Here is a 20,772-nt window from a genome sequence, read left to right on the forward strand (position 1 = left end):
CAATTGCTTCCGATTGGAACAGCGCACAAAGAGAGCGACGAAGAGAGCGAGAGAGTTTCGAGTCGAATTGGAATGGCCAGAAAAATATATTTCTGCTTTCAGTTTCGAAAAATTTTTGGATGGAAGCAGCCGAGTGCGAATGCGAATGCTCAATGAGAAGAGCTTTTACTGTTTTACTTTTTGCCTGAAATACATTTTGAGATAATTTCTTATTGGTAGTTCTGTTTATGCCATCGCTTGCGTCTGTCTGTGTTATTTCGATTGCGAGAGCTAGTTAACATTAGTTAAAATTAAAACAAACGCCAGCCAGAAGATATAATCGAATTGCGGTTTTTTTTTCTCGCACCGAATTTCCATCCACATCCGCATCCACCATCCGCCATCCGCCATCCGCCAATCCATCCCGTTCCGTTCGTTCGTCGCTATCCGTCGGATATGTTGTTCTATCGGTGTACCGTACAAGTACAAGTTCGTACCCAGTCCAAAGCCAAACAGATTGCGCCGTGTGCCGGTAAAAATAAGCGCAAAGTTTGAGAAAAACCATCAACATCAAGATGATGTGCCCTGGAGGAGTAAAAAAAACGTCGCGGTCTTAATGAAATCTTAAATAATGGGTTCGCTTTAGCACAATTCGACGTTGCATTCGGCCAGCGGTGTGTTGTGTAAACAAAGTTGTAGTTATAGTTTTAGTTTAATTAGCTTCGCATAAGCTGCAACCGGATCTGAAACAGACCGTGGAAACAAAAAAATAATAATTGCATTTCATGTATGCCAGTGTAAATTTGCGTTCGTGTGTGCCAAGTTTACATATAGAGAGTGGAGTGGATTGGGATTGGATAGTGTTGGATTGGATAGTATCCCTATCCGATTCGCGCCGTTATTGTTAATGCGCAGGTAATTCGGAGCGCTTTTCGGCCATTCTGCCCAATACCAATATTTTGTTCTACATCGTGTTTTTATTTTGTTTTATTTCTTTTTTTTCAACTTTTTTTTGCTGTGCTGTGCAGTGCTGTATGCGTTTATTTGACAGCTTATGAATCACCCGCAAAGATTTATTTGTGCTGATTGCAGCACAACTGTTGCACCCCATTCAAAAAAAAAATAAATAAAAAAATAAATGATCACAAAAAACACCCTTACATCGTCTTCGGGAAAACTACTGAAGCGAGTTGGGCCAGCAAAAAAAAAAAAGAAGAAACGTATAAATACAAATAAATAAATAGTAACCAAGCTACCGAGCCCATTGTTCACCGCCCTTTACTATTATAATTACGTTGCCTTTTTTTTGCAGTGCATTTATTAAGGAATCAGTCTGATATCAGAACAACCTAACTACCGCCTTTAAATCAAAGATATGGTAGCCAATTCCGATTCCGCCGAACAATCGACTCGAGCGACTAGATTCGGTAAACACCGGCCAAGTGCAAACTCGACTCCCATTACCACTGTGTAAATACCAGAAAGTAAACCCGAAAAGAACAATAATTCAGCCTGCAGGGGAAAAACAACAAAAAAACGCACGATACACTTATTTGGAAGTGGATTTAAGTTTCAGTAATGCCAGCCAATGAACGACCAATTGCGATCCGATACAGAAACAGAAACATATGCGACGAGTAAATAAATGCAAATTAAAACAAAAAAGCCGGGCTCATGTCACAATTGGTCATGTAAATCGCGAAAGATAAACATAATCCGTATAATCCGCACAATATCATCGAAGTCGCGACGTTGGAAAATGTGCAGTGCGGTTAAGTCCTGAAAATGGATCGCTTTTCACTGATAAACATCCGCACTTGGGTTTACTTCCTCGATCCGAAAAGTTCGCCGAAGAAGGTGCTGTGAATACCCGAAATCCGCACAGCACTCCATCCAGAGATAGAGATCTCCTCCAGCTTTCGGTTTCCCGCACATCTAGACCATATCCCAGCCAATCGTAGCGACCGCACTAAGTAGCATCTAATCCTGGAGCTTCACACCAATGCGATATGGATTGTGATTACTCGAAGTTTCTGTACAAAAGTAAGTAAGACTACGATTAGGTATGATGATAATATTTAGAATTTACCGACGGCAACTTACACAAACGAAAGTTGAATTTGCCCCGTTCATTTTGAAGAATTACAATTTATTGTGCATTTGTAATTTTCAAATAATCTTCAATTTTAATTCTTAGAAGCAAATGATGAAAGTGTATTTAATGTCGTAGCCATAGAATTAGAAATATGACGAAATATTCAACTATTTACAAAATTTTTGAATGCTGAGAAAAACAAAAAAAGTTCTATTAGGTGGAAAAAATGTTGACTAATACTATAATTGAGGGATTAATGTTACTTTTTACAGTGCGATTAGAGGAAACAAATTTGAAAATTTTGCGATAAAATAAGAAGCAATAATCTTGAAGACGAAAGATCTTTAAACAAATAGCTAGTTAGCCACTACAAACAATCCCATTTTATGTGCCTCTCCAAATCTTAAAATAACAAGATTTTTTAAGTGATTAGAAAATTGCCATAGCAGGATTGCGTCGGTGGTAAATCGTCTCTTTCCGCTGGAAAAACATAAAAGAAGTCTTAATTAAATTCTATTGGGATTTGTTAAGATTATATTTACACACATATTCAAGTAGATTGCCTAATATGCAACGTAAAGTAGCAATACATAAGTTAAATACATTGATAAAACACCAATAAAATGGGAAAAGTCGCTCAGTTCACAGGATCAACTCGATCTGTCCGTATGTTTGTCCGCCAATTTGGGAATTTTGTTTCACAAACATGTCATATTTTTGGAAATAATATAGAAATAAACAAATTCTAATAATATAGAATATAAAAGGCTAGACATATTGCTTTTAGTTTCGCGCTTTTTACGAATCAAGTTAATTTGTCCGTATGTGTGTCCGCATATTTAAAAATTGGATTCCAGAAGAACATAACTACGCCACAAGTACCTTTTATATTGAAACAGAATGCAAGGTTCTAGAACTAGAAGGGTCAAGAATCAAATCGACATGTCCGTAAGTTTGTCCGCCTATTTAAAAATGGAGTCCCAAAAACTATAGTTGCTAGCTGAAACATAACATTTAGCTCGATCATATTCCCCAGCACAGTTTCTGATGCTAAATTAATTCATCTGATAATCGAAAATAACAATATCAGAGCAGAAATCGTACAACACATTGCTTTTCCGCGATAAAAATCTCGTGCTAGCTTTTTTCCAATGAGGATGGATGACCATGATGTGGCTGTGAGTAGAAGGGGTTTTATCAATTTCGTAGGCACATTTCTCGCTAGAGGTATTTTCAGTTTCGAAACATTCCAGCGGGACACTGTGCGTCTTCTTGTTGCCATATCTTCCATAGAAAGTTCGGTGGATTCGGCTTGGTTCGCTTCGGCTTCCCTTGAAAGCGACAAAAGCAGACGACGGAAGAAGCGAAAAGCAAGCAGCACCGGCAGCGTCGGCAACGTCAAAGCGACACAAGCAGCAGCAAGTTGGAAAAAAAGGATTCTTCCCATCAGAAGTTGGTTCCTCATGGTTTTGCACAAGATAAAAATATTTTTTAATGTTCCCTGAACACAAACAAAAATTTAAGGAATGTCACGTTGTAGTGCCGTCTCGCTCCGCTGTGCGCTCCATGTATGCATTGCGCATTTATTTTGGTTCCCGGTCCGTCGATTCTTCTCAGCCGTTGCCGTTCCTGTTGTATCTCGTATCTTCGTTGGTATGGCACAAAGAATTTCTTTTACACAGACAAATGGTTCGCTTACCGGGGACCAAAGATCTGCTTGAAACTCGCATTCGGGGTAAATATATGCGATATATACATATATGTGCATGTGTGTCCATGCGGCGAACGGTGAATAACTGGCCAGAGTCATGTCGAGACAGGCCAATTTGTGGAATCCTTGCAAAGGATACAGACGAGAAGTTCACAATCGACTGGCTTTTCAACTGACTGAGTCTTGATTTCTTCCCATGGCCATAATCCACTTGAAAATGAACTGGGAATGAACAGAGAAACAAGTGGCATCTCTTCAATGTGACCAGATTTCATAAGGTTCATCTGAAGTTTTCAGACCACACACTCCAAAAAAAACGGAAGTCAAGTGCTTTCTTTGAGAAACTAAAATTTTGTGTGCAGCTTGATTTTATTTTTCTCAGTGATGACGAGGAACGAAGACCTTATTTATATAATTCTGAAATGGAACGTTCCTAATTGCTCCCGTTTTAGAAACTATTCTAAAGATGCTCATTTCCAGTGCTCTCAGGTTCAGGTTCAGGAACATTAAGTCAAATATTGTATTAGGATTCTATTTGAATTGCATTATTATCTGGAAGAAGTCGAGTTGGGGATAGTGTGTATAACTATGGAAAAGTTTGTACATTTTTTTAATGACGTACAACCAAGCGAGTTATGTGGCATTTAACGGTTTGTACTGTATGCCAATATGGAAAAGGTAAATCGCGTACAATTGAAAATGATCGTTTTGTCATGTCTGCGGAACGTGACACATGCTGTGTTCTAAAACTAAGCTGTATCGGAAGGTGGTTCAAGTTCGGCAATACGCCTACGGTATTTATGGTATATGTATGTGGATTGCACACCTATCAAAATGTATTCACTTGAACTTAGAGGTGTTCATGCCTACACTTAAAAAAAAACAGTGTCTTTTAAATGGCAAATACAGCACATTTACAAAATATTTGGTTTCTAAAAGTCGAACTATAGTTTTTGTATTACGATCTTTCAGTTTTCTGCCTGCCCATCTGACGTATGTAATGTACCATTTGGCGCTTTTATTTTTCACCTTTTCATTACATTTGTTACTGGAAAATATCAAGAAAACTAAGCTAATAGTACATATATGCAATATATATTACAGCTGTAAGCCTGTTTCAATGGAAACTGATTATTTTCGAATGGGAGAATGCGGCTTTGCCTGAAATATAAATACAGTATGTCAAGAAACTAAAATATTCAACTTATTACACAGTGTGTAAGCAGTTTCTTGACAAACTGTATATATTTATAATATAAATATGCTAAAAAGATGTTGTTTTAAATAATTCACAAGAAGTGTAGACTTTTGGTTTGGCAGGTTTGTTATGATTATTCCCTAAATTGAATGCAATTTAGAAGAAAATCGGATAAAACATAAACTATTAATAGGTAACCATCAAGTTTAGCGAATTCATTAAACATTTGTCCCAAAAATAGTTTGTTTATGTACGTTTATGGAGAAACAATATGGTCACTTAAAATTGAAAACTGTGTTTTATATAAGTAAGTAATTAAAATGAAACTTCGCATTCGATTTAATTTTTTCTATAGCGTAAAAATGTGATAAAAGCAAATTGGTTAAATATATGTTATGTCATCATAACAAATACAAATGAGATTGCAATTATAATTCGATAATAGCATATAGGGTGTGATAATAGCAAATCGGTTAACTAAAAGCGGTTACCTACATATAGCAGAGATATCTGATAGATACCCAAACAAACGATTGCTGACAATTATAGAGGAAATGGTTATCAAGCACTTGTTTGATTACAGTAGGTTCTGGCGATTGATTCGAAAGCATTCAACCCATATACGTTCATTTTTTTTCGACACGAAAATACACAAAAAGTCATCGATTTGAAGCCATAATGAGCACCAAACTGGGCTACGATGTGACCGATCCCACCGTCCAATTACTCCGGGCATCGGCGTTCATGCAGAACGGGCCAGTGAAGCAGGTTCGCAGCCTGGAGGATCTGGACCGCTGGGTTCGCTCGCAGGCCTATTACGATATCATTGCCTACATTAGCAACACCAGCAAGGCCATCCAGGGCCATCGTTTGACGCAGGCCTTTCCGGTGACGGAGCAGATGCGTCGATTGGGCGAGATATTCGATGGACTGGAGCAGCTGATCGTGGAGCATACACCGAAGATGGAGGACTCGAATCTGGCGTTACCGTTCGGCCAGGTCAGAAGCAAGGCCTATCGCACTTGGATGCGGCAGATGTACCAGCATGTGTTCAGCAAACTGGACGAGGCCATCAATGTGAACTGCAAGCACATCAACGAACTGGGACAGTACCTTCGTCGATCTTTTGGGAATGCGAACACCCTGGATTTTGGACCCGCCAACGAGTTGATGTTCCTCTTCTTTCTCTGCGGGCTATTTCGCGCCGGTATCCTGCTGGCCAAGGATACGGTGGCCGCTGCACTGATGCTCTTCAATCGCTATGTGAATGTGGTAAGGCGCCTGATCAGCACCTATGGACTGACCATTGCCAAGGATCCGGCGTGCACCATCGAAGACTACTACTTTCTGCCGTATCTGTGGGGTGCGGCCCAGTTATCGCTGAATTCTCCCTTCTCGCCGATGCAGTGTGAGCAGGGGAAGATAATGGACAGTTATCGGCAGGACTACATGATGCTGGAAATCATTGACCACCTGCAGAAGACACGCAGAGGTCCATTGAGCCGCGTGGCCCTGCAGCTGTGGAGCATCCTATCGATACCCACGTGGCCGCAGGTCTACAGGGGATTGAACCGCAACTACGTCGACCATGTGCTCTCCTCGTTCGGAACCGTAGAGCAAGCCATCTTCTGCGAACTGATGTCCTTCGAAGCGGTTGTACCGATCATTCCTCTGCAACGGGCATACTTGGGCACCCACTTAATGCTGGATGAGAAGGATAACGAGGATGAGCTCGAGCAGAAACATGGGCAAAATCGATGGGAGCTATCGCCACCGGTCAGCAGATATGTCAGCATGGAGCCGGAATCCTTTCTCGGCTTCCAGGGATCCAAGATTCAAAACAAATCGGAGGATAGCGAGGAGGAGCGGCTCTGGATGATGCGACAGTTGGTCGATGAGAACGATCCAAACTCCGAGATGTTTTTCCCGGATCGCGAAGTTAAAGGACGTGATTCACTCACTTCGTTCGCCAACTAAGGTCACTAAAATGTCAATCCAATTAATATATGTGAATTTCTGAGGAAGCTAACTGCATGGAAATTGGTCTGCACTTTTGAATTTTATATTTACGTTATCCCAACTAGCTGATTTATTAATTTGTGTTTCGAATTTCCTGCCAAAGTGCTTTATTTATGTTTAACAAATTCACCTTATTGGAATAGGAAAAGGGACGCAAAACTTTTGTCTGCACGCAGGCGCAAATCGGTTTTTGGTTTAAACTAACTTGGAACTATGGATTTTAAAATAATAATATCGCTTTCACACGAACTCTTGATATCGATATTTCGGAAATCTTGTTGCTCTCTCGTCTGCATCGAGTCGCGGTCAAATTGTGCCAAGCTTTCGCAATAGAACCGTTTATATTATTTTAAAAATAGCCTTTTCCGCGAATTCAAATCACTAGGGATTTTTGAAGTGGCCTGTCTGTATAGTTTGTTCTAACGTTTTCTATGTGTATATCTCATGCAGATTGACGCGTTTATAATTAATCAGGCGAAAAATGTATTTACACAGTAATTGCTGTGTCTCGAAAACAGAGTTTTTGAAAGTGCTAAGTGGAATTGGCATTGGCGTATTAATGAAGGCGCCTTAAACTTAAATCCTAAGCAAATATCGGTACTCTTTTTCATCGCTTGATCCTTCGCTCAGTCTGCTAGCTGGAGGTCACAGTCACCACACAGATCCATCGATCTGATTAAGGACCTGACTTCCGTTGCAAAATTGTGGCCAGAGTTATGGCACCCGAAAGCCAAAAGCAAAAGGCTTGCAAAGTGAGCGAAATCGAAATCGTGCGGTAAGGCGCCAGCGGCATGTAGTTGTAGTTCGAGTTCGTTGGATATTAGTCACACCCGTTGCGAGAGCGAGAGCGAGCGCGAGAGCGCAGAGCAATGTACGTATATGCATGTGCGTATGCGTATGTGTTTGTATTTTAAACTGGCAGAGCGACGCTCGCTCGCTCGCTCGGTCGCTCTCTCTCTCGCGCTCTCACGCTCTGGCTCTGCTTCTAGCCCCACAATTCTGGGCGTGTGTGCGTGTGTGGGATGCACTTGTGTAGGTGATATAGTGCTGTTTTCTGGGTTTTGATCGGGTTGTATTCTGCGCGCGCGCGTGTGTGTGTGTGTGTGTGTGTGTGTTATGGCCAGTGTAGTCATCACTTGTGTTAGGAAACTGAAACTAAACAACCAGATCCACCAGTTATAGTTATGCTGGCAGTCCTCCACATTGTTGTTGTTGCTGCTGCTGCTGCTGCTGCTCTTGCTGTATTTTGCAGAGAATGAGTTAAAGTTGAGTTAGCCAGGCCAAGCAAGGCAACAACAACGGCACGAATCCAGCCAAACAACAACAGCAACAACGGCAACAACATCAACCAGACCCGACCGACCAGCTATAGTGTGTTATCGACGCTGACGTCGGCGTCGTTCTTTGTATTGATTCGAATTTGGATTCAGTCGATGAGTTTCTCTCGCTTCTGCGCGTTGCGTTTTTCGCAGTGTTTCCGCGATTTTTCGTTGTCGTCATCGTTGTTTCGTTTGCCTCGTTGTTGTGTGTGGTGTATAGTGAGTGCGCCCCCCCGTCGCCGTTGCCACCGCCGCAGACGCCTCGTCCCCCTTTTTTTTTTTGCTTCGTACAGCCGTGAGCGGCTGTAAAAGTGTGCGTGGGTTTTTAAGATTATTAAAAGCGATTTTCATTTGGATATTCTGCTGCCTCTTCTGGTTTTTTTACTGCTTCTTTTTTTTTGTTTTTATTTTTTTTTTTAATTTTGTTCTGTTTTGTGTTTGTAATATCTGTATGGGAAAGATTTAAAGAAAATGTATCTTAAGATGTGGCTACTTTTTTGGTTCACCTTCTCGCTCGCTCGTTCGTTTGCGCTCTCTCTGGTCTTTTTGTTTTATCTATTTCTTATATCTATCTCATAAACAGTAGGCGTGTATGGGGAGGGGAGGGCATCCCAAGATATGGACGTGTGTAGCTTTATAAGCAAAATATCCTATGCCTCTAGGTGGCACACCAAAAAAAGAAAAAACGAAAAAGAAATCAAAAAAATCAAAATTTCATAAAAATACATATCTAAATACAGATGTACATGTGCTTGCACACATGTGCGTACGCTTTTGCACACCCATAAACGCGAATACACACATGTGCACACACATGCATGTAATTAGAATTGCACTTGTGCAGAAAAACAGATTATTTGCTGAGGCCCCAAGCAGATGAGAAAATGCACATGTACGGGATACCATCGTCATCGTCATCGTCTTCTTCATCACCAGAAACAGAATCGTAATTAGAATCAGAATCAGAATCGTCATCGCCTAGGAGCCCCATCTCAATTACGAGCTCCTCCATTAACTAACGAAGTGTAGGAAAAAGTCTAAACCAAACCTATCCCATCAATAGTTGGCTCTCCGGTGGCCATTCTTCTTTCTTCATCTTATTGCCGCAGCTGCGCCTTATTTCCACTGAAAGGCTTACTGACACATTCTCACTTTCACAAAGACCACGACGATATTGTACAAAGCTGCTCATACAATATACACAGTTATATATATATATGTACATATATCGGGAGAGCGATGAGAGCGGGAGAGCGCGAATAGAGTGAGATTGAGAAGATGCAGATGTGTGTGTGTGTGTGTTGCCTGTTTAACTTTAACGGAATCCGAAAAAGATCTTTCTCACTTCCTAAGAACTCCGAACCAATTCATGAATTATTGCAGATGTGAGTAAGTATTGCGAGTTTGCATGTGTGTGTGCACGCGTAGAATCGAAAAGTAAAGTAGTGCAAAAACAAGTATCGAATGAGCCACATAATCCAAAGCGAAAGGGTTTCATTTGTTCGGTTTTTCGTTTGAAAGTCAGCACAATATCCCCACGCCCCCGCCCCCGCCAACGGGCCCGCTCAAAGACGCTGCCATAACTTGTACACATGTATAATATAAATTAACAAACCGCTCCATCGTGTTATCAACGACATAGATAATAACACGCCCAGCGCAGAGCCTGAAAAACTGAAAAGCTGAAAAGCTGAAAAACAGTTACTGATACAAGCGAATAATAATAACAAGAGTGAGTGCCTTGCCTTTGACCAGCCGGAGACGACGACAACGTTTGATGTTGTTGGTGAAGACGGTGACATCAGAGTCTAATTCTAGCGCGAACAGATTTCTTTTAATTCCGTGAACTAGTGGACAACGCACCGTACTCGTACCGCACTCGTTCCATACTCGAAGTCGTATTCCTATTCCTCCGGGCGGGCACACTCGTGAATAGCGAACCCTAAACGAAATCTTCGAAGAAGAAAAGCTGGCTGCATGAAAAACATCACCAGCTCGAGCACTTGCAGCACCGGGCTGCTGCAATTGCAGAACAACCTGAGCTGCAGCGAGTTGGAAGTTGCCGAGAAGACAGAACAACAGGCAGGTCCGTTGCCCATCCAAATCACCCAGTCATACAAAGACACACCTCGTAAATCCAAACGCTAAGCCATAAACCTCCACCTCCACCTCCACCCCCACCCACCATACCCACCATACCCCATCCACCGCCCAAAAGTTTGTCGATCTCTGGTTTTTCTTTGGTGACTTTCCTCGTGGGTTCTCAATGCAAAGCACATGCACATGCATGGCGGGTTTTCATTTGAGAAAGTCACCCGAAAACGGAGACCTGAACTGCAGGGCACCTTCTCTCCATCGCTACAGAGTAAACTCTCCACCCATCTGCACATATCTCATACATATCGTACACATACACCATACATACATACATAACATACATACCCAAATCTAAATCTAAGCGTTCTAAATCCGAATAGAGAGGGCAAGCCGCCGCCACCAACTTTCGATTGCCAAGATGAATAATTCAATGGATTAGTCAGGTTTAAGATAACACAATGGTTCTTATAAGTTGGGGGGGGGGAGCTCGAAAATATTTTGCCAACCGAGCGGATTTCGAAAAGAGCTTTTCTCGCATGTGTTGTTCATTTTGCACAGCATTGCATAATCATATTTTTGGCCAGATGCTTGTAAATGCAGTGTGGGAGACAATTCGCAGCACAAAAAAAATCAAAAAAATCATACATATACATACGGATTTTGTCGATCTGGATTTTGGCGAAATATGTTGACATGTCCACGCGATCTGCTGTTTTACGATATATTTATTACCTCAGTTTAAGAGCCATCAACTTGTCTGCTGTCCACATACACATAGATACACATTAAGAATAGATACATATGGACATATACTTTTATTTTTATTACTTTACTGGCAATAGTGGGCAACGAAGATTGATCGAATAGCTGAATATCCTATTGGAATCGTTGAAAATAACCGGAAAAAGATTTCCCACACTTGTGGCTATCCTTTGCCGTACTCACAACTTTTCGGTTTTAAACAAAAACTTTGAAACAAAACTAATTCACTTAATACTTGTACTTCTGAATCGCATTCTACACAATGAATTTCTAAATGGGCTGTAAATATTTACAATAATATCGTAATACCCGCACGTACCTTTCTCCAAACAACGCAACCATTGATAAGTGATAAAAATGAAGTGAAAACAATGAAGAAGTCAGCTTGGATAAGCCGAACACCACATACTCTAGAAGTTACAGCCAAAATGTATTACTCACGTTGGTATTTGACCAGTTGCTATCACAGCTATGGGTTTCAGTAGCCTACGAAATGAGTATGTCATGAGTCATTGGCGAATATCTTTAAGAGCAACGAAAACATATCCGATTGTGATAAAGTTAATCGCAGTTACTTAAAAAAAAAACAGCAAGCTCGGGCCATTTAGTTCTTATGACTGCTGCGTTACTTACTCAATAATGGTGTTTCCAGCATATCGATGAATTATAAATTTAAAAAAAAAACACATCTTATTATGAATTCTTTACTCAATTATGGTTTTATGCCTTAAGTTTCGTATGTTAAGTTAAACGTACGTAAATTTCCAACAATATTTGATCTTATTACTACAGAGGTTTTAGGAAAACGTAAAGCTGTTCAGCTTAAAATATCCTATATCCGCTCGAAATCGTAAATATATCCAATGAACCATTATAGTTTTCACTTCCTTCACACATTTGTTGTCCATTTTCTAGCTGTCTGTTCTTAAACACTTGCTCTGAGTAAAGTATTTCGTAGTTTCTTTATTTCTTTATGTTCATTATTAACATTGCCTCACATAATTTCATTAGAAGCTAAGCGGACAAAAGATGTATTATTAATTATTTCGGCGTTGCACCTCACAGAAATTCCTTTTTAACCTTTGCCAGGTTGCAAATTCGTTTGTGCTGACTTCTAAAGATTTTCGGCAGCAGAAAATGGAGTGCGCTGTTTTAGGGGTTGAATTTATGAAAGGGCAGCGCACCGAACTCTATATGCCCTATGAATAATCAATGAATTAATATGAAGTGATGTAATACTTGGGAGTTTAGGTTATATAATACATATGTGAATAATTAAAGTTTACAGATTGTGATGCTGATTAGATATATATATGTACACTTTATAGAATTAGAATTGTCGCCCTATTTTCCTATAAACCTATCGACTTGGGAATAATTTGAAGATCTAAAAAATCAATTCTACATTGATCTGTAGTATATGTAGCCAAAGGTGATCCTTTTGAGAAAATTAAAGGATTGTGCTATACTAAAAATATTGTCAATAATTTGATAATGCATTGCACTGCTGTCCTTTTATGTTATTTGCCACTGAAAAGATATGAACAATCATTTTTACCTGTTATGGTATCTGCTTAAGGTCAAAATGATTTTGCCTGTGTATAGGGATTGCGGATCCCAACTTTGATCCTGAGTGCGCTAAGTACTAAGTACGTCATCGCCGAGCTCCTTGCCATCCCATCCAGGCACATTCTTCGTTTATATATGTATGTATGTGTGTACATTATGTATGTGTATGCGACGGGGCATACATAAAGAAAATGAAAAAGCAGAATGCATACCATAAATTCCAATTGCCGCACAACAAAATTGCGGCTTCTAAGGGTAGGAATGGAAAAGGCAGGAAAAAGAACACACATTCCCTTATTAAAACCGAACAGAACAGAACAGAACTGAACGAGCAGCTGCGTGTTGAGTTTTCGAGGCGGAAATTGAGTTCAAGCGTACGAAAGTCTGTTTCTAGTTTTTCTAATTGGAAATTATCCCGAACTGAACCGCTGGCTGTTTGAATTCAGAAATTCTGAAATGCCATGTGATAATATTAATGCACGGTTCAGCTATTTTGTCCGTTTCATTGCGCTCCTTTTCGTCCTTTTGTGTGTGTGTGTGTGTGTGTGTGTGTGTGTGTGTGTGTGTGTGTGAGTGTGCGTGGAGTGCTTACGAGATTATGAAAAATGGCACATTCACCCCCTAAAACGATCACAACCCCTGCACTGCGCCATGCATTTCCAAGCTGTGCAATATGCATTCTACTTTTTTGATAGCCATACAGTCGTTTCCGTTTCGGGAATTTCTGGTATTGTGCCTAGGATAGATTGAACTTGCTCTTGATTCTGGAGAACTGCGTTCGCTAAGCTTCCTTACAACACCATTCTATGATTAACTACACCCATATATATCATACTTTATTAAACTGAACCGTACTAAGCCCTGTTTCTACTTACTATAGCAGTTTAACTATACAATACTATACCATTTTTTACTCCACTATTACATAACCTATAAGCTACTATTCCAAACTGAATAGCTGACTACAAACTACTATACCCTATATGCCATATCTCGCACTATAACATTCTATTCCTTATCATACGATAACCATAGCATACCATGCCTCTGATCCTTGATTGTGCTGACTCGCCCCCTGTCTGAAGTTCCGTAGCACACCTTTACCTATGCTAGACTATAGACTATAGACTATAGACTATACCATACCATGCCACACCATGCCATACCATATCATACCCCTGCGAACTCAGACTCTCACTTGACGCCCCACACTGCAGGCTGGCTATTTGAAGGCTTCTACTACCATTCTATTCTATTCTATCAATAGTACGCTGCGAGGGTATGTGCCACACTGCATTCTATCCGCTGCCTCACGAACACGAATGCCTAGAGCAACCATCCCTATAGGTTTATATGGGCGAAACACCAGGGGCAGAAAAGGAACCGGCCAAAACAAAGAATAGAAATATGTGGAAACTATACGGCACATTTCAGTTTGACGTGCGCGTTTCTCTTAACCAGACGCATTTTAGTTTTTGTTTCTTTGCCGCTGCCGTCCGGGATTGTTTTTTTTTTCACGCTGTGTGGAAGAAGCAAGTCGAACACAAAACAAAAATAAATTACAAAATAATTGAAATTATAATGATTCGATAGATGTGTATATAGACTCGTACGCTCAGCAGTGATATGTTTAACTGAAGCGAGATTTTGTTCGTGTTCGAAAAAGAGCCCATAGGCGTTTTTTGAAGCTTATTTTGGAATATCACCAAGCGATATCGGCTTTACAGTGGCGCCCTTCTCAAATCATTTAGATTCCCTCGAGGAATTCAAGGAGTTATCGGGTGAGTGGATTGGCATCTGATGCTCAATTCAGTGGGATATATGTAGATTCTTTGATTCCTTTGAAAATATACAATTATGGCTAGATCTTATTGGTTTTCTTGTCAGTCGAGTTTCAATAATGCTAAAGCGTTGAACATTTAATTAAAATCGTCGAAGAAAAGGAGTCTCTCGACTCTTAGAATACTCATTACCTTGTTCAAAAAGTGTTGCACACACGCAAGCGTAATGTTTATCAGCACTACAATACTATTTTCAATTGGAAAATACTTTTTTTCGAATTGAAAAACCATTGCAGTATGGCTTGCCTATAATTGAGTCTTTCCTCTCTACCTGTTACATGGTGTTCGACAAACACAGCATACCATCGAATACCCTATGCGAATACACCATCCCTTAGCTGCGCCAAATATTTTTCATCGAGTCCACCGTCCACCGGGGATGTTCGAATCCAATTCGCACTGCTTAATGCCGTTCAACCCTTTCCAAATATCCACTACGAAAATGTAAACAATGGTGTGTTGAAACTATTTAAGTTTCTATTCATTTGAAAAGAATTTTAATTGGCTCGTGGGCGCGGAGGCAATCGCCAAATGGGTTTCCTTTCCAATGGACAGAGAAGTTGGGAAATCTTACTTTTAATGTGTGGCGAAAGCCTCGATCCGATTTATGAACAAAGTATCTCGCTTTTGATTGGATTGTTTCAAATGTTTCATAAGGTTGAGAGTAGTTATTCATTATTTGCAAGATGGTTGGCGAATATTCCTATTTGAATTTTGGCATTAAAGATCCGAGATCCTTCTAGGATATTTCCGATAGTATTTCAAATTGCAATCATGTATACGATGTTTTTTTTTATTCTAAGATCACACTTTCATTCAAAGGTGTGTGCTTTGGCATTTCTATCATAGGTACAGTAAACATTTTATTTAATTTTTCATAATGTTTTCAGTTGGACCCGGCACCATACCATCACCGTGGACACCAGTGAATGCCGGTCCTCCAGGCGCACTTGGATCGGCAGACACAAATGGCAGCATGGTGGATAGCAAAAACCTGGATGTTGGTGATATGAGCGATGTAAGTTTGCTTTCTTAAGATTAAGATCAAGTCCAGGAACTGCATTTTGGAATATTTTGAACAAAGTATTTACCCATAATCGAATTAAATGTTTTCTTGTTTCTGATTGAGAAATGTAGTTTTTTGGCAATGTTTATGGTGAACTATAAACTTAAAGTACCTTGTTGTGTAAACAAAGAACATAGCACTGTACGCCAAAGATCTGGCAAATCTATTTATCATCTCTTGAGTGCAAACAAATTTTTCATAAATATTCCAGGACGAAAAGGACTTGTCATCCGCTGATGCCGAAGGTGTATGGAGCCCAGATATCGAGCAGAGCTTTCAAGAGGCTTTATCTATATATCCGCCGTGCGGACGTAGAAAAATCATTTTATCCGACGAGGGTAAAATGTACGGTAAGTGCAAAGGAATCTAATTACCAATGTATAGAAATAGTTGGAAACCCATACTTCTGCATACGAATACTGACATATAGCAGCTAGAACCCATTGGGAATTATAGCATTGCAGAGGAAACTATCTGTTCTGTTTGAGTCTGTTAATGTTATTTTGAAAGTGCTTCCATCATAATAGATCCATTTTTCACTAGGTTCTGTAACACTAACAATGCTATATTCGCTATGTATTAATTCAACTCATTTAATCTTGATCCTTTTATAATGCAGGTCGCAACGAGCTAATCGCACGATATATAAAACTGCGCACAGGCAAGACGAGAACCAGGAAGCAAGTCAGTTCGCACATCCAAGTGCTGGCTCGCCGCAAGCTCCGCGAGATCCAGGCGAAAATCAAAGTGGTGAGTGGCCTGTGGGGGGTTTTACGAACAGTGTAGTTGGGATTGTAGGGCTCTAGGGTTAGATATGTGCCCATAGAAAGCGAATTTTACAGCTAGATCCTTGGGTTGGATGAGCATGAAAAGCAAGGAAGACTTGTCAGTTGAGCTGCAAATGTGTCAGATGGAAATCGCAACACCCATCTCATCTTAACATCCCCCCAAAGAATTGAATTCGAGCAATAGGGAACTCCCGGTCGTTCAAACTGCAGAAGGGTCAACCGATTCAAACTTGGTTAATGCGATGATGTGATGCGCACTTAGTGGCAATAAACAGCATGCAAATGTTGCAGCAAACTGCACCAGCGATCCAATCGCAATCACAAGCACAAACCGACTGTGAACACCATATCGTATATCGTATATGAACACCCTCCGACCAACTGAAACTCTTTTGCAGGAAACCAATGGTGTGTCTTTGCATTTATTAAATGAGAAAGAACAAGCGTTGCAGGTCATGAGCACAATGACCAGTTCGCAAATCGTGTCCGCCCAAGCGGCCAACAATCTGGCATTGGCTGCCTCGGCATTATCGGCAGCAGGTGGTGGTGGTGGCGGCGTCCACCACACCACAAGGCATCTCAATCTCAGTCTCCCACCACCCCCCACCCACCATAGACACTCGTCGGCGGCAGCGGCAGCAGCTGCTGCAGCAGGCGCAGCAGCCGCAGCAGCCGCAGCAGCAGCAATAGGCAGCCATGTCCCTTCAGCCGCGTTGGTCCCCGGACCGCCGGCTATACCGTCTACCACGTCGACGTCGTCGTCCTCTGCATCACCACGACAGCAGCAACAGCAACAGATACAGCAGCAGCAACAGCACCACTACCACCACCCAGCCCACGCCCACCACCACCACCACCATTCCCATCCCAATTTGACGCACCTACCGCATAGTCATATGCATCCACACCATCACCAGCATGCGGCAGCCGTTGCAGCGGTATACCATCTACAGCAGCAACAGCAGCAGCAACAACAGCAACTGCAGCAGCAGCAGCAGCAGCAGCAGCAGCGGGCAAACCATACGGACAACGATCCAGTGGCTCTGGGTACTGGCGGCGGCACTAGTGAGGCGTCGCCAGCACCGCCAGCGCCACCACCTCCTCCGCCGCCGCTGCCCCATCCGCCGTTGTATTCTGGCGTAAGCTAACGTTAACGTTATTATAACCAACTCTCGATTTCCACCTCTCGATTTCCACAACCTTGTGCAAATCACTCCGTATGCTGTCATACCGCGATCCAAAACAAAAACCGAAAAGCCGAAAAAGCGAATAGCAAAAAGCAGAAACTGAAACACACGCAACTCATTTACCAAGCTACTGCGCGCCTACTGTTGCATCGAAAGAAAAAAAACAACTGCACAAGAGAATCATTGTAGCTCCACCACCGACCACCATCATCACTGCCATAATCCGCAATGCTCATTTAGGATTTGCAATTGTCTTGTTTAGCTTTCTGTTTTGTGTGCTCACCCCAAAAAACAAAAAAAAACATCAATGTGCCGAAGGAACCTCTGACCCAGCTTCTCCAGTCTCAACAGATTTGAAATCGCTCAAAGAGGTGTCTTAGATTATTGTGCTGTTCGATGATATGTCATCATCCAAGTCTAAAGTAGCTCGCTTTTGAGAACACCTCGTTTCAAGAGATTTCGGATCTAAAGAGGTTTGATTCCTTACAATAAGATGTTTGTTTTCAACTAATATATTAACGAAGCTCACTTTTAAAGACCTCTTGCATCTTCAGGGGCTTTAAACCTCATAGGAAGGTCTTTAAAAGTGTATCATCTTAGGACCACTAACGTAGACACCTCTTTGAATGAGATTTCGAATCCTCGTAGGCTTTTGGGTGTCCGTGAGTACGCAACGAAGAATATGGCATAGCCGCCATATTCTGTAGCATACTTTTGGACACTTTGTTGAAGGGATTTTCGATCTATCGCACCCGTGTATATAACCAACTTGCTGCCCTCGACGAGGAACTCCACTTTTCATCTCAAACAACCCAGCACCGTCACACTCCTCTCCTCCTCCTGTTTTCATCTCTAGCTAGCCATGCCATCGAGCTCCCCAACCCTATCACCCGCCAAACCACTCGAACATCAAAATTGCCCATCATGGCCTAAATGAGATGCCCCCGTCGTACTGCTACGCCAAAACCCCAATGCGCTCGCTTGCTCATTTGAAGTAGACTCCTTGCTTTTGACTTGCTATGCGAAGAAAAAAAAAAGTAGCTTCGCCCCAAAAAAAAAAAAAAAAAAAAGAAAAAAAGAAAACCAAATTCAAAGTTCGCTATAGATCTGTGTGTGTACTATCGTATGTAACAACATACTCGCTGGGTAACCTTAGTTAAGTGATACAATCAGTTGGTTAGTGAACAGTTGATTAACAAATCACCTCTCGCCATATGTCTAACCACTCTTGTACATCATCTACTGACACCGATGGGTCTTAGTTTCAAAGCTAGCCTAACCATTCGATCGATACGAGTATGAAACTGATTTTGATCACTTGCATATTTGCACTTTTCCCAACAGCAATTCTGGCAACCTGGACTACAGCCAAGCACGTCCCAAGAGTAAGTTGGCATCTCGTCGTCTACTTTATGAGCTAGCTATACAACGCATTTGCATTGACCAATAGTTTCTATGATTACAGCATCAAGCCCTTCCCCCAGCCGCCGTATCCAGCTGGCAAAACGTCGACTGCGGTTTCCGGGGACGAAACTGGAATTCCGCCCTCACAATTGCCCTGGGAAGGACGAGCCATTGCCACGCACAAATTCCGCCTACTCGAGTTTACGGCGTTCATGGAAATCCAGAGAGATGAAATTGTACGTACGAACCGTCTCCCTCTTCCCCCAAAAGCTACCAAGCCACCATCCCCTTGTGCGCTGCACTGTGCACCATCAATCAAACGAAAATGTGTTATTAATAAATCCCCATCTGCGATATCCACAGTATCACCGGCATCTATTCGTTCAACTTGGCGGCAAGCCATCCTTTTCCGATCCATTGCTTGAGGTGAGTACTACTCCATGGCAAATAAATTGTAGTTCTGCAATGTATTACTTACTCTTCTTTCCCAACGCAGACTGTTGATATACGGCAAATATTCGACAAGTTTCCGGAGAAATCTGGGGGACTCAAAGATCTCTACGAAAAGGGTCCACAGAATGCGTTTTACCTAGTTAAATGCTGGGCGGACCTGAACACCGATCTAACAACCGGCAGCGAAACGGGTGATTTCTATGGCGTAACCAGCCAGTAAGTATTCGATGTATTTGGATGATCATCCTAGATTATATATGGTTAGAGTGATCTGATGAAAAACAATCAAAAATACAAAATGATTTAAATGGCGACTCGTTCCATCCGCAGATACGAAAGCAACGAGAATGTCGTGCTCGTGTGCTCCACAATCGTTTGCTCCTTTGGCAAGCAGGTGGTGGAGAAGGTGGAAAGCGAGTACTCTCGACTGGAGAACAATCGCTACGTCTATCGCATCCAACGCTCCCCCATGTGCGAGTACATGATCAACTTTATTCAGAAGCTGAAGAACCTACCGGAACGCTATATGATGAACAGTGTGCTGGAAAACTTTACAATATTGCAAGTAAGTTTGATCTTGGGCCCATCATGGTTGAAATACGCATAATGACACGTATATATGAATTTATTTTAGGTAATGAGGGCCCGCGAGACGCAGGAGACACTGTTGTGCATAGCTTATGTGTTTGAGGTGGCGGCCCAGAACAGCGGCACTACCCACCACATATACCGTCTAATTAAGGAATAGCAAAAGCTGCATGGAGCAGAACCCAACCTGTCTGCGAATCCCATCATCAACACACAAGTTCACAAATATACCGACAACAACAACAGCAGCAGCAGCATCAACAATAATAGTAGCATCATCAATACGGCTAAGAATTGCGATAATAAGACGAGTAATGAAATTGCCAACACAATATCCAACACCAAGAGTGCCAGAAGCAACATCATCAGCAGTATCAGCAGTATCAGCAGTATCAACAGTATCAGCAGCATCAGCAACGCCAGCAACATCGGCAACATCAGCAGCATCGGCAGCAGCAATAGCAACACCATCGCACTAAAATGTGGCGACAGCAATATGAAAACCAGGAACCTATCCGTTGCTGGCGGCACAATTATAAAGCAATCACTCACCTCACCGCAACATCATACGGATATCGATGCCTTGACAGCACTTCAAGTGGAGGAGGTTATTTATACACAGTCTCAAGGGAATACCAGTTATCAATTAGACTCCGAAACAAGCATTGCTCCCAACGTACAAGAGCCAACACTCCA

At 41.7% G+C, this 20,772-nt stretch overlaps 2 protein-coding genes across 12 annotated transcripts; both read left to right on the top strand.

Annotated features, from left to right (window-relative positions):
* Positions 1–128: 128 nt before the first annotated feature.
* On the top strand, positions 129–20,638 carry LOC6619987 (protein scalloped). Of its 11 annotated transcripts, none has more exons than XM_032724832.1 (12): positions 129–894; positions 1,008–2,022; positions 15,481–15,608; positions 15,868–16,006; positions 16,276–16,406; positions 16,843–17,583; positions 18,976–19,016; positions 19,082–19,271; positions 19,399–19,461; positions 19,532–19,704; positions 19,819–20,053; positions 20,123–20,638. In XM_032724832.1, the coding sequence occupies exons 2-12, from the start codon at positions 1,989–1,991 to the stop codon at positions 20,234–20,236; spliced, it is 1,989 nt and encodes a 662-aa protein (XP_032580723.1). In that variant the 5' UTR covers positions 129–894; positions 1,008–1,988; the 3' UTR covers positions 20,237–20,638. The 11 variants fall into 11 exon arrangements, with proteins under 11 accessions (XP_032580723.1, XP_032580721.1, XP_032580722.1 ...); XM_032724830.1 differs by having other exon boundaries at positions 1,292–2,022; XM_032724825.1 differs by lacking the exons at positions 129–894; positions 1,008–2,022 and adding exons at positions 8,224–8,634; positions 9,843–10,407.
* On the top strand, positions 5,189–7,395 carry LOC6619986 (serine/threonine-protein phosphatase 2A activator). Its single transcript, XM_002044162.2, has one exon. It carries the CDS (start codon positions 5,662–5,664, stop codon positions 6,958–6,960), a length of 1,299 nt encoding a protein of 432 aa, XP_002044198.2. The 5' UTR covers positions 5,189–5,661; the 3' UTR covers positions 6,961–7,395.
* Positions 20,639–20,772: the final 134 nt, after the last annotated feature.

The sequence above is a fragment of the Drosophila sechellia genome, chromosome X (assembly GCF_004382195.2).
Source record: "Drosophila sechellia strain sech25 chromosome X, ASM438219v1, whole genome shotgun sequence".
In the NCBI taxonomy this organism is placed as follows: domain Eukaryota; kingdom Metazoa; phylum Arthropoda; class Insecta; order Diptera; family Drosophilidae; genus Drosophila; species Drosophila sechellia.